Raw genomic sequence first — 20128 nt, 5'->3', positions numbered from 1 at the left:
TATGAAGACCAGGTTTTGCTGTAGAAGTCCACTGGTGGAATTTTACTGCTGCTCTCGTGCTCCATGTGTGCTGGTTCTTCCAGATGTTTGTAAATAAAGTTCCTTTGGATGCTGAATGCTCAGAGGGGCTCTAAAGGTCAAAGGGCTGGTAATCACTCTCCTTTGACTGCCAAGATACCTGAAATATTTTGTACATCTCCTGTATGATCATTATCTGAGTTGAAACTTGACAGAGGAGAGGGAGTAGGGAAGACTGGGGTGAGATTGTGCATTGCAGAAGTGGCTCTGAGTTCCTTTTAGACCTTTCAGGTGTAAATGGACACACAGCACCATGCTTTTGCAGTTATTGACCCTGACTCAGGTCACAGAATTAGGCTTGTGGAGAGATTTTAGATCAAAGGAAGGAGATAAAGGGAAGATGTGTGTACTGATGGTGAGTGGCAGGAGCAGTGTCTATCCTTGCTGCCTTGTTCTCAGGCCTGTACTGTCCTGGTCTTCTGTCTGCCCATGTCTCTCCTGCTTTTAAAGAAAAATCTGAAAACCAAACCAGAAACCAGTACATTCATTGTTCCCCAGACTGTGTGATCTAGGCACAGAGAGACAGTGATAAAAAAGTGTGTCTTGGAAATAAGGAAATGAGGCTTGCCTTGGGGTGGAGGTAGGCATTAGTCATACCACTGCTTGTGCTCTGCTAAATAAATGTCATGAAAAGGTTTGTAGGGAAGTCTTAAGGTCTTTTTGTCTTCATAAGCAATATTCTAGCCAGCGCTGTTGCAACCTGAGGTGCATCTTCAGTGTGTCTTTGTGGAAACATCCCAACCCGTCTGCACTGTGCCAAGCTTGCCAGGGGCTTAGACCTCCCAACAAACTCAGGGATTTCCTTAAATCTCTGTAAATCACAGCTCTATTAAGAAGCAGAAGGGGAATAAACCACCAAGAGGCTTTCCTCGTTTTTTTCCAAAGTCTGTGTGTGCCATAAACTGAATAGCCCCCCACCCGAGACCTGGGGAAACCAAACTCTTAAAATGCATACTAAAGGGTTAGTAATTGTTTCAAACAGCCAACTGAAAATGCTTTTTATTACCAAGCTTGAGCTCTCTTTCATATGTGAAGCTGTTTGTTCATTTTGGCAGTGAAGGCTGCTTTTATGCCTCCCTGGGGACAGTGGTAAAACTTTCAGCAGCTTAGGCACAGGAACCAGCCCTTTGTGGAACTGGAGGCGAGAAACCAGAAGTTACTCTGCAGATTTCCCAATCCCCTGCAGCTTGCTTTGAGATTTTGCTGATTAATCCACTTTTGTTTGGGACAAGGAGAGGTGAAGACGGTGCTGTGCAGGGATGGGACCAGACTTGGCAAGGGCATTTGGTGTCTGTGGCTTGGTAGCTCCTCAGTGATTTTTTCTGACATTCAGCTGTTGGGTGCAGTAGCAAGGAATCAGAACTTTTCACACAGTTGCACTGAAAGATGGACAAGAGCTGGGTTTATTCTTATTGCCACTGTGAGCAGGAGAGCAGAAGTCTCTGCTAACCCTGTCCCACAGTGGGAGCAGAAATGCCAGTGCCTGCTGAGGCTGATCAAGGGGAGCAGGGGACACAGGGACATGTGGAGTTGGCCGTGTCTCTCAGTGCGCTGCAGGAGCAGAGAGCTGTTCCTGCTGCACTGCATCAGCCTCCCTTGGCAGTGATTAGTCTTAGATGTTTGTCCTTCAGTGGCAGCCTTAATGTAACAGATGCTGGAGTTTAATTTTGTCTGTCTGTCCCTCTGGAGTTCCTCGAAGTCTTGTGGCTTCCTTGTGCCAGCAGCATCCCTTCAGGATGTCTGGGTGCTGACTTTGGCTGCCTGACACGTTTCTCCCCTTGCTTTGCAGATCACCGGCGTTATCCTTCTGGCAGTCGGCGTCTGGGGCAAGCTCACCCTCGGCACCTACATCTCTCTGATTGCAGAGAACTCCACCAATGCCCCCTACGTGCTCATCGGCACGGGCACCACCATCATCGTCTTCGGGCTCTTCGGCTGCTTTGCCACTTGTCGTGGCAGCCCATGGATGCTGAAGCTGGTGAGCAAACCCAAGTGCCTTAGGAGGGGAGGAGGGTTTTTTGATCAGTTGGGATTCCACCCACCCGCTGGTAGATGTTGATGAAGCTTTTTAGGCACATAAGCTAGATTCTATTAATCTTTATGTTCAACATGTGTGCCTTTTGGACAAAGGGGGGAAAAAACCCTTCTCCAAAACCCGTTTGTGTTTGACTAAGACTGAATTTTGCTACACATCGCACATAGGCCCAAGCGTGGAGCAGGGTGGGATGCTGCTGAATTCCCTTGAGTGATTCCACAATCATTCTGGTTTTCTGTGAGCCAGTTAGATAAATATATTTACAATCTTAAAGATGCCCAAAACACCATAAATGTGAAATTCTTTCGAGCTGTATTTTAAGGGGTCGGTTTAATACCCTGCTGTGAAATTATGGAACGAATACTTGGTACCTCATAAAAGCACACCAGCCCTTCTTTTTCTCCTAACATTCACTAGGATAGAACAATTCAAACCAAAAAAAAGAGCACTGTATGGTATGTTTGGCCTCATCTCAAAAGCAGCAGGGGCTTGAGGTGCACTGAGGAGAGGGGAAGCTGTTGTCCCTCAGTCCACTTTAACCTCTCTCTGGATGAGTTTCTCTGTTCTGAATGTTCCAGCCTACCTTAAAATTTAAAATAACTACAGGTTAAACAAACTTACATGACAAACTGTGTTTCTAGGCATATTTAGGAGCAAAATCCTGCATGTGCAGTGATTTCAAGGGTGGAAACAGCGCTTGTGAAGCACTGAACTAGTGAGAAAGGACTTGGCAGTACAATGCATCTCCAGCTACAGTATTTTGGGACTGGTTTTCCAAGGAGATGGGATGATTTTTCTGCAGTTTAAACTGCATTTTAAAAAAGAAAGAACATGTTAAAAGGGAGTTAATTTCCTCAAATGATGGCAGGGAGGGGAAGGGGAGAGGTAGCGGCTGCAGTTCCCTCAGCTGGTGGCCAGCTGGCAAGTACCTCACTGCTGTCTCTTGCTGGTGATGTGCTGTCAGGGCATGTGCAGAGGCTTGCTGGAGTCACTGCAGTCCAGATGGGAAAGGGATAAAGGTGAACGGTGACACAAATGCATAGGAAATCAGGCTCTGCTAGCTGCTCCATAACTCATGTAACTTCCTTAAAGCTATGCTACTAATAGTAGCGTGTGCTGTCCAAGCATGTGGGTTTATTTTCATTGTACCTATAAGAAATATTTCTAAACTTCTTTTCTCTCCTGAACAGACAAGTGATTTGACAGCTGCATTAATTGGACACATTTTTTTTTCTAGTTCTGCCTTCACCGTTGTGCTCCTTTCCCCAATAACCTTTCATTAAAGCTAAGTTTCCCTTTTTCCACTAAATCCTGCTAGGATTGAATTTAATTTAAACTGTTTCCTTTCTTAATCAACTTTTACTTAGAAGGTGGAGTAAAAAGGTAATTTTTCCTCCAGAAGATTAAGCTCCAAATTCAAGTTTTACTATCCCACTTTGCATTTTTTCTTTACCTTCTTTATTTCTGCTTAAATGTATTTTTAGTACTTGGTGAGTGCCTACACTGAAAGCACTGTTTTCAAGGTTTATTTAGCTCCTGATCCAAATCCTGCACCTGAAGCCAAATATGGACCTTGGCTCAGCAAAGTGTTTGGAGCATATGTCTAGTGTTACTGTGAGAATATTTCCAGTGAAGGCAGTGTTTCAGTTCATTCATTGGAGAAATTTCAGGAATCAGGCAGCAAATCCCAATCTGGCAGTGAGATAGATAAACACAAACCAAAACACCTGGGGAAGCCTATTGACCTTAGCAGAGCACCATGCAAACAGGAAGGGTCTGTTTGTGTTCCTTATTGCAAGATCAAAACCTGAGTGACTCGGATTCACCTCTGGCATGTGAGTGTATTTTAATTTATGTAAGAATAAACGTGGGAACAGAAATGTCACAAAAGCCAGTAATTAAGCAATATAGATCAGTTATGAGTTGTATAAACACATGTATTACATTCAGGTCATAACCTGTGTATCTCCTCCAAAAGACCTTTGGTTTCTTAACATCTTTGAAGGGTGCCTAGAGGGGAAAGTTACATTTTATGTGATAATATCTGTGCTGAGACAAAAGCCTATCATGCTCTGACTTCTCTTGCCTCCTGCCTTTTCAGTATGCCATGTTCTTGTCCCTGGTGTTCCTGGCTGAGCTAGTGGCTGGCATTTCAGGGTTTGTCTTTCGCCATGAGGTAGGTGGAAATGTGCTGAGTTTGCCCTGGGCGGGAGGTGCTGAGAATTCCCTGGAGCGTGGAGAATGTGTGGGGTGCTGAGCACGGGGCTGCAGCACATCTCCAGAGATGTGGCTGATGTGTAACAATAACTTGTACAGCTCTTAAAAAGTGATGTGATTCCAAAGGAAGGGATTTAGGCAAAGCTCTTGCCCTCAGCTGCCTGATGATTTACTCTGGAGCTATCAGGTTTTGTGTGTCCACCATGAAAGATTTTCTTTGCTCTTTTACATATGCTGAGGGCTGCAAAATAGATTAAATGCTTTTCTTAAACACAGCTCTTTCAGCCAGGCAAATTCTGGTTTATGTAAGGCAGAGACAACTTCTGCATCACACCAGACTTGCTGTTTTGTAAACCTTTTTTTTTGGGTGGGGGTTGGGGAGAGAGGGGGTGGGGAGAGAGTGGGATGGGATTTCATTTCTATCTTGAGAATAAGGAGAGATTAGAAGTAGAGTGAGGTAGGAAACTGGGACAGGAAGAAGCCTTAAAATGCGTGATGGTCTAGATTTGTAGTAACACTTCTGCTTTATCCACTGTAATCAGGTCTATCTCTGGCTCTAAGTCCATGGACCTACATGTCACTGGTGCTGAACCAGAACAACCCCAGAGACCCTCCTTGTCCCTTCTCTTCCTATTAGCTGGTTTTGGAGTCTCCTCTTTTGACATGCCATTTCCATTGCTATAGAGCTTTCTGCTGCTCACCCTTGTGAGCGGTGGATTGCTCTCAATGCGGTCCTGAGGTGCCTGTCCACCTGCTGAGGATTCCCATTTCATCCCACCTCACCTGCAGCAGCCCCAGTGTCAGGCTGCTCCCTTCTGGGAGAGGCAGTCTCTTGTCAAGGCCACAGCTGTGTGGGTTGCTCACATCACCTGCTTCCCAGCCCCTTTCCCACCCAAAGTGCCATTCCTGATGATGTGCCTGAGCTGCCCCAGCTGAGGGACCTCTTGTTCCTTACCCAAATCCCTTTGGTGCTGGGGATGCCCGGTCAGGAGGTTTGGTGCCAGTGGCTTGTGTCTCCAGGGTGTTTGCACAAGCTTTGGCTCCCATCTGGCATCCATGAGCAGGAAGCATGCAGTCTTCTTCAGACTTAGTGCTGGAACAAAGAGTTTTGGGAGAAAAAGCATAAAATGATACCTTTTTGATAGGCTAAGTAATTTTACAGTATTTTATCAAAACATTATCAGTTTGCTGGGGCGGTCTTGTTCCTGTGTCTGATATCCCACTGGAAAAATGGCACAAATGATTCCTGACAGTTAAGGGGGAGCTCTGCCAGCTCTAAAAACACCCTTAGAAACAACTGAGAAGGGCTGGTTTGGGTATTTTGTTAGGAAGTTTGGAAATGCATTTGCTTCTGCAGAAAGTGTTTCAGATCTTGTGCTTCTTGTTGCTCATGGGGGCTGGGTTTTTTTTCCCCTCATCCTCACAGATCAAGGATACTTTCCTTAGGACATACACTGAAGCAATCCAGAATTACAACAAGAACGATGAGCGGAGCCATGCAGTGGATAACGTACAGGAAAGTGTAAGTCTAAAGCTGGATACCAGAAATAGAGAAGCATTTGATCCCAGAACGTGAAGTTTTGATGGCTCAATCTGCAAGCTGTAATTTTCAAGTAAAATTAGAGGCTGGCAAAAGTGGTCTAAAGGAAAAGTATTTCAGCTGAAGTGCTTTCCCAGGATGCCTAAATTTTAGTGAAAAGCTGTCTGATAAAGGCAAAGCCTGTCCCATTGGTCCTTTGTTGTTTCCATATCTTGAATTAGGTTTAGGGGGAAGTTCTATTCCTAAAGAGCATATTCCTAAAGGAATTTGCCAATAAGATTATAAAATGTTTTAAATCTGAGCTGGATGAGACAGGGTTTTATAACCTTGTGTCCTGCATCACTGATAAACTGCAGCAGTTCTCTTCATGAGTACAATGAGAGGCTGACAAAGGAGACCAGTGAGTTAAGGAGAAAAACTGGGAATATTTTCCCCAGAGGAAAATGGAGGGGAAAACTGCTGATGTTGGCAGTGAAAGCTGTTCCGGAGGGATGGAGTAGGAGCTTGGTGGAGCAGAGCCTTTCTGCCCCTCAGGGGTGGGGGTTGCCTTGCCTTCCAGCAGGGCACAGGGCAGGAGCAAATTCCACAGCACAGCCAAAGCAGTTGGGGATGCCGCCCACAAGAGACCAAGTCCACCAAGTACAACAGAGTGATAAAATTCACATTTACATTCCCACTGGAAGCTCTACCACAGCAAGAAGCTATTCCTCCAGTTTGCAATACATTCTGTGAGCCCATTTCCTTTCCATATGATGTTAACTTGATGAATGGCTGAAATATCAGTGTAATTGTATCAATGACTTGTACGCCTGTAGAAATTACAGCTGGTACCTTGGGCCCTTCAGCACAGTTGAAACTGTATTCTAACCTGGCTAACCTGCTTAGCAGATTGCTGCAGTGCTCCAAACTGAGTATATTCTGCTGTCAGATTGTCAGTTTGCATAATGTTAATCTGAATTTTAAATTTTTGATTCCTTAGAGTTGACCAAACAAAATAGTTCTGAGTACTTTTTCAGTGTTTCTGTTGTAGTAAAATGTTAATTTCATTCATAGTTCTCTTTTTACAGGAATTGCATTTATAAGTCCTTCCCATGCAAAAAATGCAGCACATACTCCATACATTTCAGTCTCTGTCTTCTAGCTTAGGATCTAAATCAGAACATCCCTCCCAATTTAGGGTTTTCTAGCTGACTTCCTAGATACACCCTGTGAACATATGGTCTCTTTCTATTCACAGCTCAGTGAATTGTCCTAGAAATTATTTTGGTGAGTTAGAGAGGCTTCACCTTATTGATTTGTACTAGTTTGAGCCTGTATGTGTTACATGTAATTCTGTGTAATGCTTTGAGGTCTTGAATTTACAGAGTCATCTTTAATCAAATAAAAAGGTAAAGAAAGCAAACAAAATGTCCAACAGACCATCAAGTAAAAAGGATGGGTTTATGGCTGGACCTCTGTGAAATGTTACAAATAATAGCTCTGCTCATAAAATACCTTATTTTTAGTAGGTCATCTGCTCCCATGTTCTGTAAATTACACCCCTGGTACTTCTGTAATTCATGGGGCAGGGGTGGTATCTGCTTTTCAAAACTTGAGGTGCCCTGTCTTTATTTTGATTATGAGCTTATGAAGTGGGCCGAGATAATTCTGTTCTAGTTTTAATTCTGTTTTGTTTGTGTGCTTTAAAACCTGCCTCTTATCCCTCCTAGCTGAGCTGCTGTGGCATTCAGAGCTACACCAACTGGAGCACCAGCCCTTACTTCTTCAAGCACGGCATCCCTACGAGCTGTTGCATGAACTCCAGTGACTGTAACACTCAGGATCTGCGCAACATGACCGTGGCTGCCACTAAAGTAAACCAGAAGGTACCAGTAGAGTTGTGCCAGAGGCAGCTGTGACACCACCCAGCACCCCAGTGGAGTGTGTGGCTGCTTGCAGTTGCACTTCATTTCAAATCGTTGGTTGATAATGTGCAAATAAGGCTGGAGAGTTGGTGAGGATGGGCTTGGTCCTGCATTTGCTTCATGTTCTTTCAGCTGGCCTTTCTCAAATCCAATCCCAGGTGCAGCAGTTCTGAGGAAACACAGGTGATTGACAGTAAATGTTGTGGTTGGTGGGTACATTTATTGTTAAAATCTTTGAACATGTAGGGCTGTGAGCACAGCCAAAGTGAGCCTTCCCCGGGGTCACCTGAAGGAGCAGGTTGGGAAGGCAGAAGGAGGGTTGAGAAGGCAAGTTGGGAGAACAGGAAGAAAATGAGTAACTAGAGAATAAAAATAAAGAAAACCTTAAGAAAGGGAAGAATAAAGAGAAAATAATGCAGCACCTATGCATTAGACACTGTGCTGAAGAAGGACAACTCAAGCTACTGCTTCAAGTGCTAGTGTGTTATCAATTCTTTCTCAGTTGGTATTTGCAAGAGAGGGAGCAGTTTGTTGGTAAGAGGAATGATATTGTGGCTAAATCACCATTCTAAGCTGCAGCACAGCATAGTCAGACTTAAGGATTATTTTCTTTTCTGTTGTTATTTTCAGAGATCTGTTTAAAAAAATAGTTAGAAGTCCTGAGTAGACAACAGGGAAAATACGGAAATACCTCTGTCTCTTCTCTGTCTTTTTCACCTCAGTCACCTGTGACTCAGAAGGTTGGACCGGTGGCTGAGCACAGCCTGAAACATCTTTGAAAACCAGCCAAGTAGACAATGTTTTCTGACATGTATTGTAAAAGGGATACTAGAGGATTATTTTCCACAAAGCCTTTCTTTTTTTTTTGCAATGGTTTAATGAGAGCCACTTGTTGCAGATGTGTGGAGTGTTGGTGGTGTCCATTGGTTGAGTAACTCAGTCACCACCAGCAGAGCAATCTTGCATGAGTATAGAGGGTGAGCCACTCTGTTCAGTTGCTCTTTGTGAGTTTGCACTAACTTGGTGTTTTTGGAGAAGTGGAAGGAAGGTGAGAGGCAGGGCAGGGTGGATGTAGGGCATGTGCAGTACAGCCAGCACCCACAGCAAGCATGGTGCCTCCTGGGCAGCACACCCTGAGCTCTGGTGTGACTGGTGTTCCACCAGCAGGTCCCAGCTTTGCAGTTCAGGACAGCCATGCACTCTGAACCTTTCCTTGCTGCATCACCATTTAGGTACCATTTGCAGTGCCAGCACTGATCTGCTGATTCCCCCAGGTGCCAGGACACACTCCCTGTGCACTTCTGAGGTCCTCGTGGCACAGGATGCCTGCTGAATTGTAGGAAGCGGCTGAGGGATCAGTGTGTGCTAGTCCAGGGCTAGTAACACCTTTCCAGCCATTCTTGCCCCTTGCTCTCCTGTCAAATGCACAAATCACCTGACAGAAAAGGACTGCTGATTCCTCAGGAAATAGTTGAAGATAATTACTTGATTTAATTACCTAGAGGAAATTTGGATTTTTGGAAGTTCACGTGGTTTTGTGTCATTTTCTGACATAGCCATTGAAAACCAAAAGTTGCAGATTTCTGTTCAGCAATCTTGGAGTTGCCCCAGACATTTGAGCAAAGTAAGACGCTTCTGACGGACACATGAGAATAAAAAGCAAGGAGACAATCTTGTTTGGCCCTATCCTTTCACTTCAGATAGGTAGCAAACATCATTGCCTCTGACCCAAGGTCCCTGCTGGTCTTGGAAACAGGCCCTGTGCTCTCTGTGTGCTGGAGAAAAAGGAAAATATTTATTGCCATGTGTTGTGGAAGAATCTTCTCACCATGCCTGTGAACAAGTATATTTGGATTACATCTTTTGGTGGATCTTGCAAAGCTATCAGTAAGACGAGTTCTCTATGAGTTAATCAAATTACTAGCAGTTTCTGAGGACTAATAGTGAATTAACCAAAGAGGATTAAACTAATTATATAATTACAGGACTAAAAGACAGCATTCCTGGATTTTCTTGGCCAATTCTGACCCTAACTTGCTTAGTGACCTTAGGTTAATTATTTAGGCTCTCTGTTTCTTCATCTCTGAGCACAGTAATACCTAACTTTAAGAGCTGTCATTAGCATTAGCTAATTAATGTTCATCTAGTGCTTTTAATCACAGTTCTTTACCAAGAAACCTCAAGAACTGATTCTCTCTAAAACCTTAAGAAAGGAACAGATGCACGGAGTCAGGAAAGATCAGATCCTTTGTCAACTGTCCCTTCTGAGCTCTGGATCTCTGGATCAGCACCCAGAGGTGTTCAGAGTGCTTCACACACTTCTGTCCTGTAGTGCAGCTCGTGGGTGCTGCTTGTGCTGCCAGTCCAGCACAGCAAGGACTGAGCTATTTAGCCATAAGTAAACAATGCACTTCAGTAAACAGATTATTGTGGCTTGGGAAAACAGAGTCTTCAGGTGAGGAGGATGATCAAAACTCTGCCATTGCATGTTTTGTTGACAGGATCTTCTGTCCCCCGCAAATTACCACTGTGCTTTGGTGTTGCATCTCTTGAAGGTTCTCCAGCAAAACAGATTTCAGAAGAGCTGGGAGAGCATTAAGCCATGTCAGCCAGAATGAAAATACTGCTGAGAAATCTAATCTCATTGCATAACATGTAAAATATGCAAACTATAGTTGCTTGATGGGTTAAATAAGCAAGCCTGAATCAGACTTAGTGTCCACTGTGGTAAAACATAGTTAGTATGTACACATAAACATTTCAGAAATTAATCAGGACCAGCTGTGCTATTAGGTTCAGCACTTCTTTATTCTCAGGATTAAATGTCTTGTGATGTTATAAAAGAAGTTATAGAAATGGTACAATTTATTTAATAAATGGCCTTTCTGTAATACAGATCATTGTCCTCACTTTTATTTTTTACAAGCGCCTGATGCTCTGAAGTCATAAAGGGCTCCTACAGTGCTTGCAGAGTGGGGGGTGTGTGGATATAGGTGATATACTTCTTTCTTATGGGACAGGAGTCCAAACTGAGAAAGGCAGTTAACTGTTATTTCTGAGTTTTCCCATTTCTGATAAATTGGGTGAAGTTTTTGGATAAGCTGGATAAAGTTATAATGCATAAAACTCCTCAGGACTGGCCTTAAGCCAGGGTGTTGGTCATTTGAGGAAGGTGGCAAAAGGGGCTGAGCAGTGACTTTGGATTGTGGGGACAGATGGGTTAATAATGAAAGAAAAAGGAGATGCCACCTTTCTTCTTTTCTTCACGTATCAAGTCACTTGTTTAGATTAATTCAGGCACCACAAACTAAGAGATAATTTCAAACACTGTACTGAGGGGGAACCTCTCAAAAAAGTCTATCCAAGAGAAGGTCAGATATTGCACATGAATCCTCTGGCCCCAGTCTGAGCTGTGAATTGAGGCCTGAGAAAGCAAGACAGCAGAGAGGAAATCTGCTTTGGTGAGCAGGACAGAGAATTTTATATCCAAGGGCAAACTAAGAAAATTCATACAAAACCCTTGATAACTTTGTTACATGGTTTAAAGTTACATGCTGTTCAGTGCCTTGCCTGGTGTCCTTTGATGGGTAAAGGCAAGCAGAATGCCTTAAGGGACACTTTATTAAATATCTAGACTATTAGGAAATCAGCATCATTTATTCATTTTTGACATCTGTATTGTATTATAACATTGGTGTATTGTTACCAGTTTGGTTTCAGGTCAAAGCTATATTGTTTTTTAACTGACTTTCTTTAAAAAGACCCATAAAAATGAATGCAGCATCACATTTAGATTTTAAAAGTAGTGAAATGTATTTGTTTCTAAGAGGAAATGGTTTTGCCACAACTCCACATCATTCACTCAGAATTGCTATTTTAAAAAAACAGGTGACACTGTTGGAAATTACAGCAGAAATATTGTCTAGCCAGAGTTCATTGTAAATGAGAAATTTGTGTGTATGCATTCATGGCAGGGAAGGTCAGTACAAGGAATGATGATGTTTGTTTTCCAGGGCTGTTATGACTTGGTGACCAGTTTTATGGAGACAAATATGGGAATCATAGCTGGAGTGGCTTTTGGGATTGCATTCTCACAGGTAAGTGCACAAACACTCTCCTTCCCCCCTTTTCTTTTCCCCTCTTTCTTTACCTGGACTTCAAGGAGGGAAAGATTATGGAAAGGGACTGAACTCAGCATGCTCATTAGTCCTGAGGTCATCTGTTCATTGATTTTCTTTTTTTCAGCTTAAATGAAGTTTCTCCTTGGGAATATCAGTTACGGTTGAGCTAATGACTAGCTCAAGGAAAACAAATTGTCCCTCCACTGGGTCAAATAGAGGTCAACCCAATAAAACATTGGCTTAAATGGAGCATAAACAGCTAAGACAAATAGATTATCTATTGTTTGGGTAGGCTTCTATCTTCTAAGTACTCTTATTTGTTCTTAAAGGACTCAAGAATTCAAATGAGTGCACCCTCATGCCTCCCCATCCTGGACCTGGGGCCTGCAGGGGACACTTTGTGACCAATTTTATTTATTTTCCCTTTAACACTGAACTTTGAGAAATGTTAAGTGCACCAAAATCAGATTGTTAAACCAGCTCCTTGTCTGCACCAAAAGGAGTGTAGCACAAGAGTGAGGAGACCTGAGAAGGGGTTTTCTGCTCCATGATATTCAAACTGCATTTATGTAGACAGGAGCTGGGGAAAGTGTAGGTCTGGCCAGGTTGTTCTGATCAAGAAGGGGCAGGAAAACACCTGCATCTTTCAACAAGGTGCTCCTTTATACCAATCACTTCGTGTGTGACAGCAAGGACTCTACTGGAAACATGCAAAACAGAGAGAGAGGGAAGCATGCACAATTCAAAACTGTGCCAAAGCCATGTGGAAACTGGCTCCCACATCCTCTCCATCAGCATACACACGGCCTGAGGGAGCCCTGAAGCTGTCTGGGCTCAGGCTGGCTGAATGCCCTGCCTTGGGCACATCTGGAAGCCTGATGCCCTGCAGCCAAGGTGTTGGATGTGAGGAGCTCGTGGTTCGGTGTGGGTGGAAATGTTGGTTCATCACAACAGCAGCTGCCCAGAGCATGTGCTGCATGTCAGGTTTTTGGGATCCAGAAAAGGTGAACAATCTGGAGTTGTTTGGGCATGGCTGAGGGGAGGTCAGTTGTTCTTTAATAGCTATTCTAATTCTTGCTGAATGGTGACTTTGATGGTGGCATTGATACTCTTCTGCAGCCTCAATTATGGCTTGATTACTGCTATAGGACTCCAAGCTCAGGTTTCAGCTTGGGTTCTAGAGAGCCAGAAGGCTGTAAAGCATCTTTTTAAGTGCCTCATGTAAAGCTATCCAAAAGAAAAATGAGACAAGTAGAATTGTAAAATATGCTGCTGGGGGAAGAAGTCAGGACCAATAGTGCCTGAAAGCCTTTAATGGGTGTTTCATGGCAGGCTGCAGGGCACTTGGCCTCTGTGACTGAGGGGAAAAACGAGGTGTGTTTTGATGTGGTGCTGGCATCTCACACTGCTGGTGGCACGGTGAGCCCTGCTGCCAGGTGGGGATGTCACTCCCCAGCGCAGTCCCTGGGCTCTGGCACTGTGAGGACATACCCAGCTGCTCGGGGTGTTGGCAGACACGTGAAAAAGGGAAGAGAGAGGCTGCAGAGGAGAAAAATGCAGCTCTCCCAGGCTGTGAGGGATAGAAGGTGGCCAGTTGTAATTTACTGCCTGATCTGTTTTGCTGGGCCCAATCAGGGACAGTGTTTACAAATTGATTTCAGGTTAACGTGGCTGGCAGTAATGCTGGGCAGGGCTCCAGCTGTAGGCGAGCTTTCACTGCTCCTATTGAGAATAGGTTTAATCTAAATAAAAGACAAATTAAATCATGTTGCTCTTCTGCAGTAAAGCATGCTCAAGGGTCTTTCCTTCACGTGATTTGTTAGGTGTTGACTAGCATGGGGAATGTGCTGGTGCCCAGAAATAGCGAAAGTTGATGTAATGGCATTGCAAATCTTACAGGCCTGGCACAGACCTCTCCATCAGAGATTTTTTATAAAAAAAACTGTGTTGCTGACCTTGTCTGCTCTGCTCCTCGGGTTTGAAATAATAGCAATAAAATAAAATTTGATTGTTTTTGGACTTGGATGCCAGTGTTGACTTCCAGCTGGAATAATTTCCGTTTAGCAGGTGCTCTTCAGAGCAGAAAAATGATTGCTGTGTTGTGCCCAACAGAGAATAAAATTATGCAAACTGCATAGATGATGGAGAACTGTGCCCAGATAAAACTACAGTGCAGGCATTGGCTTAAGGAAGGCAAGAGACACTGTCTGGAGGGGTTTATGGGTTGTGAGTAGGGGAGACAAAGTGCAAGGTTCAGGCCACATTATTCCCTTTGTGCTGAAGGACTGAAAATCAGGTGTTCTCCACATGCTCCAAACCAGTTGTTGGGCATGGACAGGTCCCATCATTCTAAGATAAATTCCCATGCAGCCATGGTACAAGATCCACCTCTTTACTGTCAGCATTAACGGGGGTAGCTCTGCCTGAACCTGCCTTGCTCGGGGCTTAGGGAACAGGGTCCACAGCAGCATCCAATGTGTGACCTGAAACCTGGTCTGAGACTGGGTTATTCCAAAGATTGGTCAGGGTGGATCCAGTGTGGAGGTAGGACCTGTGACACCACGGCACAGGAGGCTGACTCAAACAAGCAACATGTGACATAGAAAATTCTCTCTTTTAAAACAGAGCCAGAGAACCTGCACGTTTGGAGATTTGCATTTTGAGAATATGACAAGGTGTAGAGCTAAAAAATGATTCCTGATGGATTAAACCCCCCCAGTTTTGGCGTACCTGGTGTGCTGATGAATTCCAAATTAGTTCAACATATTTCTATTTATAGAAATTCTCCCAAAGAATGAAAAATGGTGATGATACCAAGGCCCAAAATAAAATGGAAATTCAAATTGCTGTTCAGTTTCTTTCTCTTCAGTATAATAAGGTGTAATAAATATGTCATGCAGAACAGCTTCCAGTCAGTGGTAACTCCTACAGAATAAGTGTATTAAAAAGCCAGTTATTATGTGTAGAAGGGATAAGACTGCTACAAAATACGCTGTGGATGGTTTTCAATGGTCAGAACTAAGATGTGCCTGAGATTGCCCCTAGAAACCATGAGAAATTCACTTGATTCTGCTTGCTAGAATGACCTATGGCCAAAAGGATGATACAGCTGAGGGGTGTGGGTTTCCCAGGTGTCTAAAGCAAAGAATTTGTCAGCATTTTCAGGTTTCCTGTGGCAAGACCAGGGTATGGAAAACTCTCTATTTCTATACAATAGCTCAGAAGACCAAGACAATCCTAGGTAAAAAGGGAAGAAAGGAAAAAAAGTAAGAGAGAAGACAAATGCAGAACCAAGTCTGACATTTTAGCACTCAAAAATCAAGACAGTAAAAATCTAATAAATGACTAAGTGGATAAAAGTTGAGACGGGGCATTTGAGAGGCAATGGGAGTGTGGGGAAATGAATGTAGCTCCCAGCAGCAGCTTCTTTGTGGGAATCCTTTAACACCAATTCTGCTGGTTTTTCAAAGGAGCTGCTGGTGCACAATAGGACAAGGAGCTTCCTCCTGCCTGAAGAGCAGGAGAGGCAAGTGGTGGAACAAATGCAGACAGCAAGGCAGGGAGGAGAGTGCTGATTTGTGCTGCACAGTCTGGGAGCCTCTAGACTTAAATGCAGAGGACTGTAGTTATGCCTGTAATGAAAGGGCACCGTGAAGAAAAATCAGTAACTCACTACAATATTGCCTCTTTTTGACTAGAGGAGGAACAGTGTTCTTGTGGTTAAAGGTGGAAGTCAACACATCGAAAAACACGTTTTTATATGCATTCAAATTATTTCTAGAATATTTATTATAGTTCTGCTATATCCTGGTAATACTTAGAAATGCTGAATAAAACATATGTGCAGTGGCTTGATATGCATGCCATTATTTTTGAAATACAGAGTTAAACATTATGATACTATAACCACTTAAATGCCTAAACCAGCCTAAGGTCAGAGCCAAGAATCAGTAAGTGGGCCAAAGATCATGAAGATACATTCATGAGTAACCTGCCATTTGTCTTAGGAGTGAGCTGAGTAAAACAAAACAACATTGCATGGCTGCAGATGCTACAAAGTTTAGACCCATTGATTATTAGAGTTACAGCCTGAACAGAAAAGAAGAATCCCTAATTAGAGGTATCTGGGGAAGTCTGCTCCAGTTGAAGGGGGAAAGAAAAGCCTGTGGTTTCCTATTTGTGGAGGCTACAGCATCTTTCTCCTTATAAACCTGATACAAGCAGTAGATTGTGGTGGAGAAGAACAGTGGCTGTAATCTGGGTGCTTGTGATGGAGAAAAATAAACTTCAATGTACATATATTCTTGGCCATTGTAGAGAGGAATTTATTTGGGTTTGGGATGGAATTTGCTCAGGGGAAAGAATTTGGACTAAATACACTGCAAAGTTCATCTTACTGAAAAATGCAGTAAGGCAGAGAAGTAACTTCTGAGTCAAGCCAAGGAAGGTGAAGAAAGACTGAAAGTCACCAAAAAAAAGAAAAAGTGACAGTGAAGGAGGTGGGACAGGGCCACTCAGAGCCACTCACACTGTTCAGCCTGTCAGAGCATGGAGAAATACATACTACTGGCCAAAACAGAAATCTCATTCTCCAAAATTGAACTGAGCTAAAGAAACTGCCTGAGTGCAGGAGTGTCATGTAACCTGCAGAATGTGGTTGGTTTTCAGCAGCACCTTCAGCAATTCAGTAAGTCATCATCCCAGTGATGAGTAGAAAAGACAACAAAATGGCTGAAATGTCTTCTTGGTATCAAGTGAGATTTTTCAGAGCCAAGGAGGGTTTTCACCAGGCACATATTGTCTTGGCAACTAAAAACACAGCCCCTGGACCCTGGCAGCTTTGTTTTTTGTTAGAGGTTGGTTAGGAGGTGGTACCAGTGCCCCACATCTAGTAATAAACCAAAGCAGTGTCATCCTGGGTGCCAAAATCAGGGGGTGCATGTGGGGAACAGTCAGGTTCAACCTGCTGTTAAATGTGACTCTGTGCCCTTTTGAAATTCCCAGAACAGCTCTGGTGGACACTGAAACAGGAAACTGAGCAAATTTCTGGCAAAAGAAGTGTGGCCTGACAAGGACTGTGACATCTTAGAGAAGTTTAGGAAACAGTTTATCCAGATTTGAGTTACCCTGGCTTGGCCTTGCTTTGTGCCAGCCCAAATTAAACAATTGCCTGGTAGAGATGTGTATTTTGATGATGATTGTGTTAACAGGGAGCACTGTCTGGTCTAGGGGGAGAGCACAATCCTGAGGAGGGAAAGAGGATGAGCCAGTTTGGATGAGCAGCCAGCCAGTCATACCTTTGCATGCTCTGGATGTGCTGAGGAGTTCATCAATTGACCAACCCCAATAAGCAAGGTTGAATTATTTATAGCATATTAACACTGTTGGCACATGCAAGAAGCACTAAGAAACTGCAGTAGAAAAAACACTGAAAAGACCTAGTGCTTATTGATGAGTGGAAGCGTGGGATCTGTTTTCAATAATCTGAGTGACAGCCAAGGGAATAGTGAATGACTTCTTAAAAAGTTATTTCCAGATTTACAGCGCTCATTTCTACAGTGCAGCATCACTTGTAAAGGAAGCACGACCACTCTGGGACATCAGGAAGCTTTTCCCTGGCACAGTGATAAAGAAGTTAAAGGCACCAGCTCTCAGGGCTGATGGGTGGTGGTGAGGGATCCAGGTGGAGCAAGTGAAATACAGCCTGTAACATGCTGATACCCCCAGCAGTTTATTCATCCACATCTGGCTTGGCCAGACATTGGCAATGGGATTGAAAAAATACCAGAAAGGTATGCTGCCTGTCAAATAAATTATAAAAATCAAGAGGAAGATCTGACAAGAAAGATGATGGATTTTGATGCTGTTTTTCTAATTAGAGCAGTTCTTAAAATAGGGCATAAATATGTTGTGCATAATAAGTCCAGAACATGAAGTACATGTTTACCAATGCTCTGCACTGATAAAATTTAACTTAAATTCTATTCTGTCTCTGTCTTGTCTGGAACAGTTGATCGGGATGCTGCTGGCATGCTGTCTGTCCCGGTTTATTACTGCTAACCAGTATGAGATGGTGTAACAAGGTGAGCTTTTCCCCTTTCCCAGGCGGTCAGACTGTGAAAGCCTTGCTGTGGTGTTGTGGCTGTGCTGCTTCTGCTGGAGACAACGGGCAGGTTTTACATTCTGGGCGTGTTCATTAAGAGTTAAGCTTTCCCATTAAGCCTTCTTTGCTTTGGGATTTTCATCCCGATTTTGTGTGTGGTGGGGAAAGAATTAAAGGGGCGGAAATGCAGCGTTGAATTTCATCATTTCAGTTTTCTTGGAAAGAGAGAGCAGAGCACCTGCTGTTCATACTGTTAGCAACCAAAGCAACCCACTCGTTGGTTTGTTGTTTGTTCTTGTTTTTTATCCTCCCTGCTCTCCAGTCTTTCAACAAGTGTGAAGTCCAGAGCCTGTGTGAAGACCAGGAGCTGCAGAATCGGAGAAAGACTGACATGAATGTTCTAGCACACACTGTCTCTCGCACGCACGCACACCCCACGAGCAAGCCCGTGTGCGCGCACACTGCACCCCACCTCCCGAACTGTCCCATGCGTAGTGTCCCATCCTGTGAAGTTCCACGGTGCCACCGAGAGTGGCCGGGTCCCCTCGGCCCCCGGAGCCAGCGCCCACCGCCGCGGCTCGGCGCAGGACGGCACCGTCTGTATGTTCTTGGTCACGCAGTAGTTGCATCGTAAGTTAACAAAGGTAACTCATTAACAGCATTGATCGGGCTGTGCATGTAGTGACTGGAGGGCATAATTAGCCTTTCACCATGGTTAATAAGTGTTGCACACGTTCATATAAACCGGTATATGAAATATATATTCTTTTGGTTTTATCTTAATTTCTTGTTTTGTTTATTGCTTTACTAAGGTTTCCATCCTTTCCCCCCTTGCCCTGCGCCTGTCCCCCTTTCCCCAAAAACAAAGGAATCAGTAACATAACATAAAGATACTTGAAAATGATGTTAAAATGTTGTGCTTGAAGGGAACTGTTATTCCTGATGTTCTTCTACATCTTTGATTCTTACTCAGTGTTGTATGCCTAGTGCGTATCCCGGTAGGCTTTGTCTAGTGCATTTTGCCTCGGAACCTGATCCTGTGTAATACTGTTATTAAGCTGTGTTGTTGCTTACTGTGAAGGCAGAAATTTTTGCTCCCTTTATTTTTATTACCTAGCTATGAACTAATTGAACTGTGCTGTACTGCGGCCTTCATACTTTTTTCCTGTTCTTTCTTTTTTTTCTCTTTTTTTTTTTGCATTGAGGTTGCAGCCACCAAATACATTGTTGAATCAAACCTAAATAAAAACACACACACACACACACACAGACACACAAAAAAAAAAAAGATAAAAAAAAAACCAGGCATATGAAATATTTTTGGGGGAAAGCAAAAGTTTAAAACCTTTTTAAAAAAAATAGGACTTTTTTAATAATGCCTCTGTCTAGCATGCCAACGAGAATGCATTGATATTGTGAGTATTTGTGATATACGTATTAATAAATGGAACCATTACAGATTTCTAGCTGTTTCCTTCTCATTCTTCAGTTATAGGAAAAGTTTTTATGGGAGGGGAGGAAGTGAACGTGAAACACCCAGGCACAGCTTGGCATGACATGTCTTTATGCTTTTTTTAACGACTAATTTGCTTGTAAAAGAAAAAAGTTACTACCCTGGAAAAGGAAAAATAAAAAAAAAAAAAAAAAAAAGGAGAAAGAACTGGAATTGCTTCAAATCTCCTTCTACAGCTGGTTTCACCACATGACAAATGCATATCCTCTGCTTTGCAATTTTTCTTCTTGTAATTATTAAAAATCTGCAGTGTTTCATTATTCCCCCCTTAGTGCTGTGATTTTGGCATTAAGCATTTCTCTCTTGATTTTGGTGAGAAAGGAGAGAAGAGAGCTTTGGGGTTGAGGGGGTGGCTCATGGAAAGGCAGGCAGTTATCTCTTCCTCACTTGAGTAACTGCAACATCATAGATCTGACAGAAAACCCATGGAAGGTTAAACCTGGGAATTTTGGGCCAAGCTTGTCAGTGTGGACAGAGAGGGAGACTTGAGGAGTCCTGGAGCCTTCTGGCTGTGGGAGCTGTGCTGCTGCTGGAGTCCCAGTCCTTCCTCTGTCTGTCTGTCTGTCCTTTGGTGCCCCTGTGACCCCCTGCCTGGGGGGCTGCCCTGCCTGGTGCCT

The 20128-nt window shown here is 43.5% G+C and overlaps 1 protein-coding gene across 2 annotated transcripts in view; it reads left to right on the top strand.

Moving 5' to 3' along the window:
- The window catches only part of TSPAN7 (tetraspanin 7), an 81968-nt gene extending 62507 nt beyond the window's left edge, over positions 1 to 19461 (top strand). Inside the window, exons 2-8 of one of the 2 annotated variants that reach the window (XM_005516724.3) lie at positions 1868 to 2056; positions 4215 to 4289; positions 5757 to 5852; positions 7580 to 7735; positions 11788 to 11871; positions 17906 to 17978; positions 18321 to 19461. In XM_005516724.3, coding sequence (XP_005516781.1) covers positions 1868 to 2056; positions 4215 to 4289; positions 5757 to 5852; positions 7580 to 7735; positions 11788 to 11871; positions 17906 to 17974 — 669 coding nt within the window. In that variant the 3' untranslated portion in view covers positions 17975 to 17978; positions 18321 to 19461. Of the gene's footprint in view, positions 1 to 1867; positions 2057 to 4214; positions 4290 to 5756; positions 5853 to 7579; positions 7736 to 11787; positions 11872 to 12019; positions 13819 to 17905; positions 17979 to 18320 lie in introns of those variants that run through there. The other variant, XM_088051448.1, reaches the window with a different exon arrangement.
- Positions 19462 to 20128: the final 667 nt, after the last annotated feature.

Source organism: Pseudopodoces humilis, chromosome 2 (assembly GCF_049639895.1).
Source record: "Pseudopodoces humilis isolate 2021_Gansu_Grassland_sample_001 chromosome 2, ASM4963989v1, whole genome shotgun sequence".
Taxonomy (NCBI): Eukaryota; Metazoa; Chordata; class Aves; order Passeriformes; family Paridae; genus Pseudopodoces; species Pseudopodoces humilis.
This window is presented reverse-complemented; position numbering and strand designations above follow the sequence as displayed.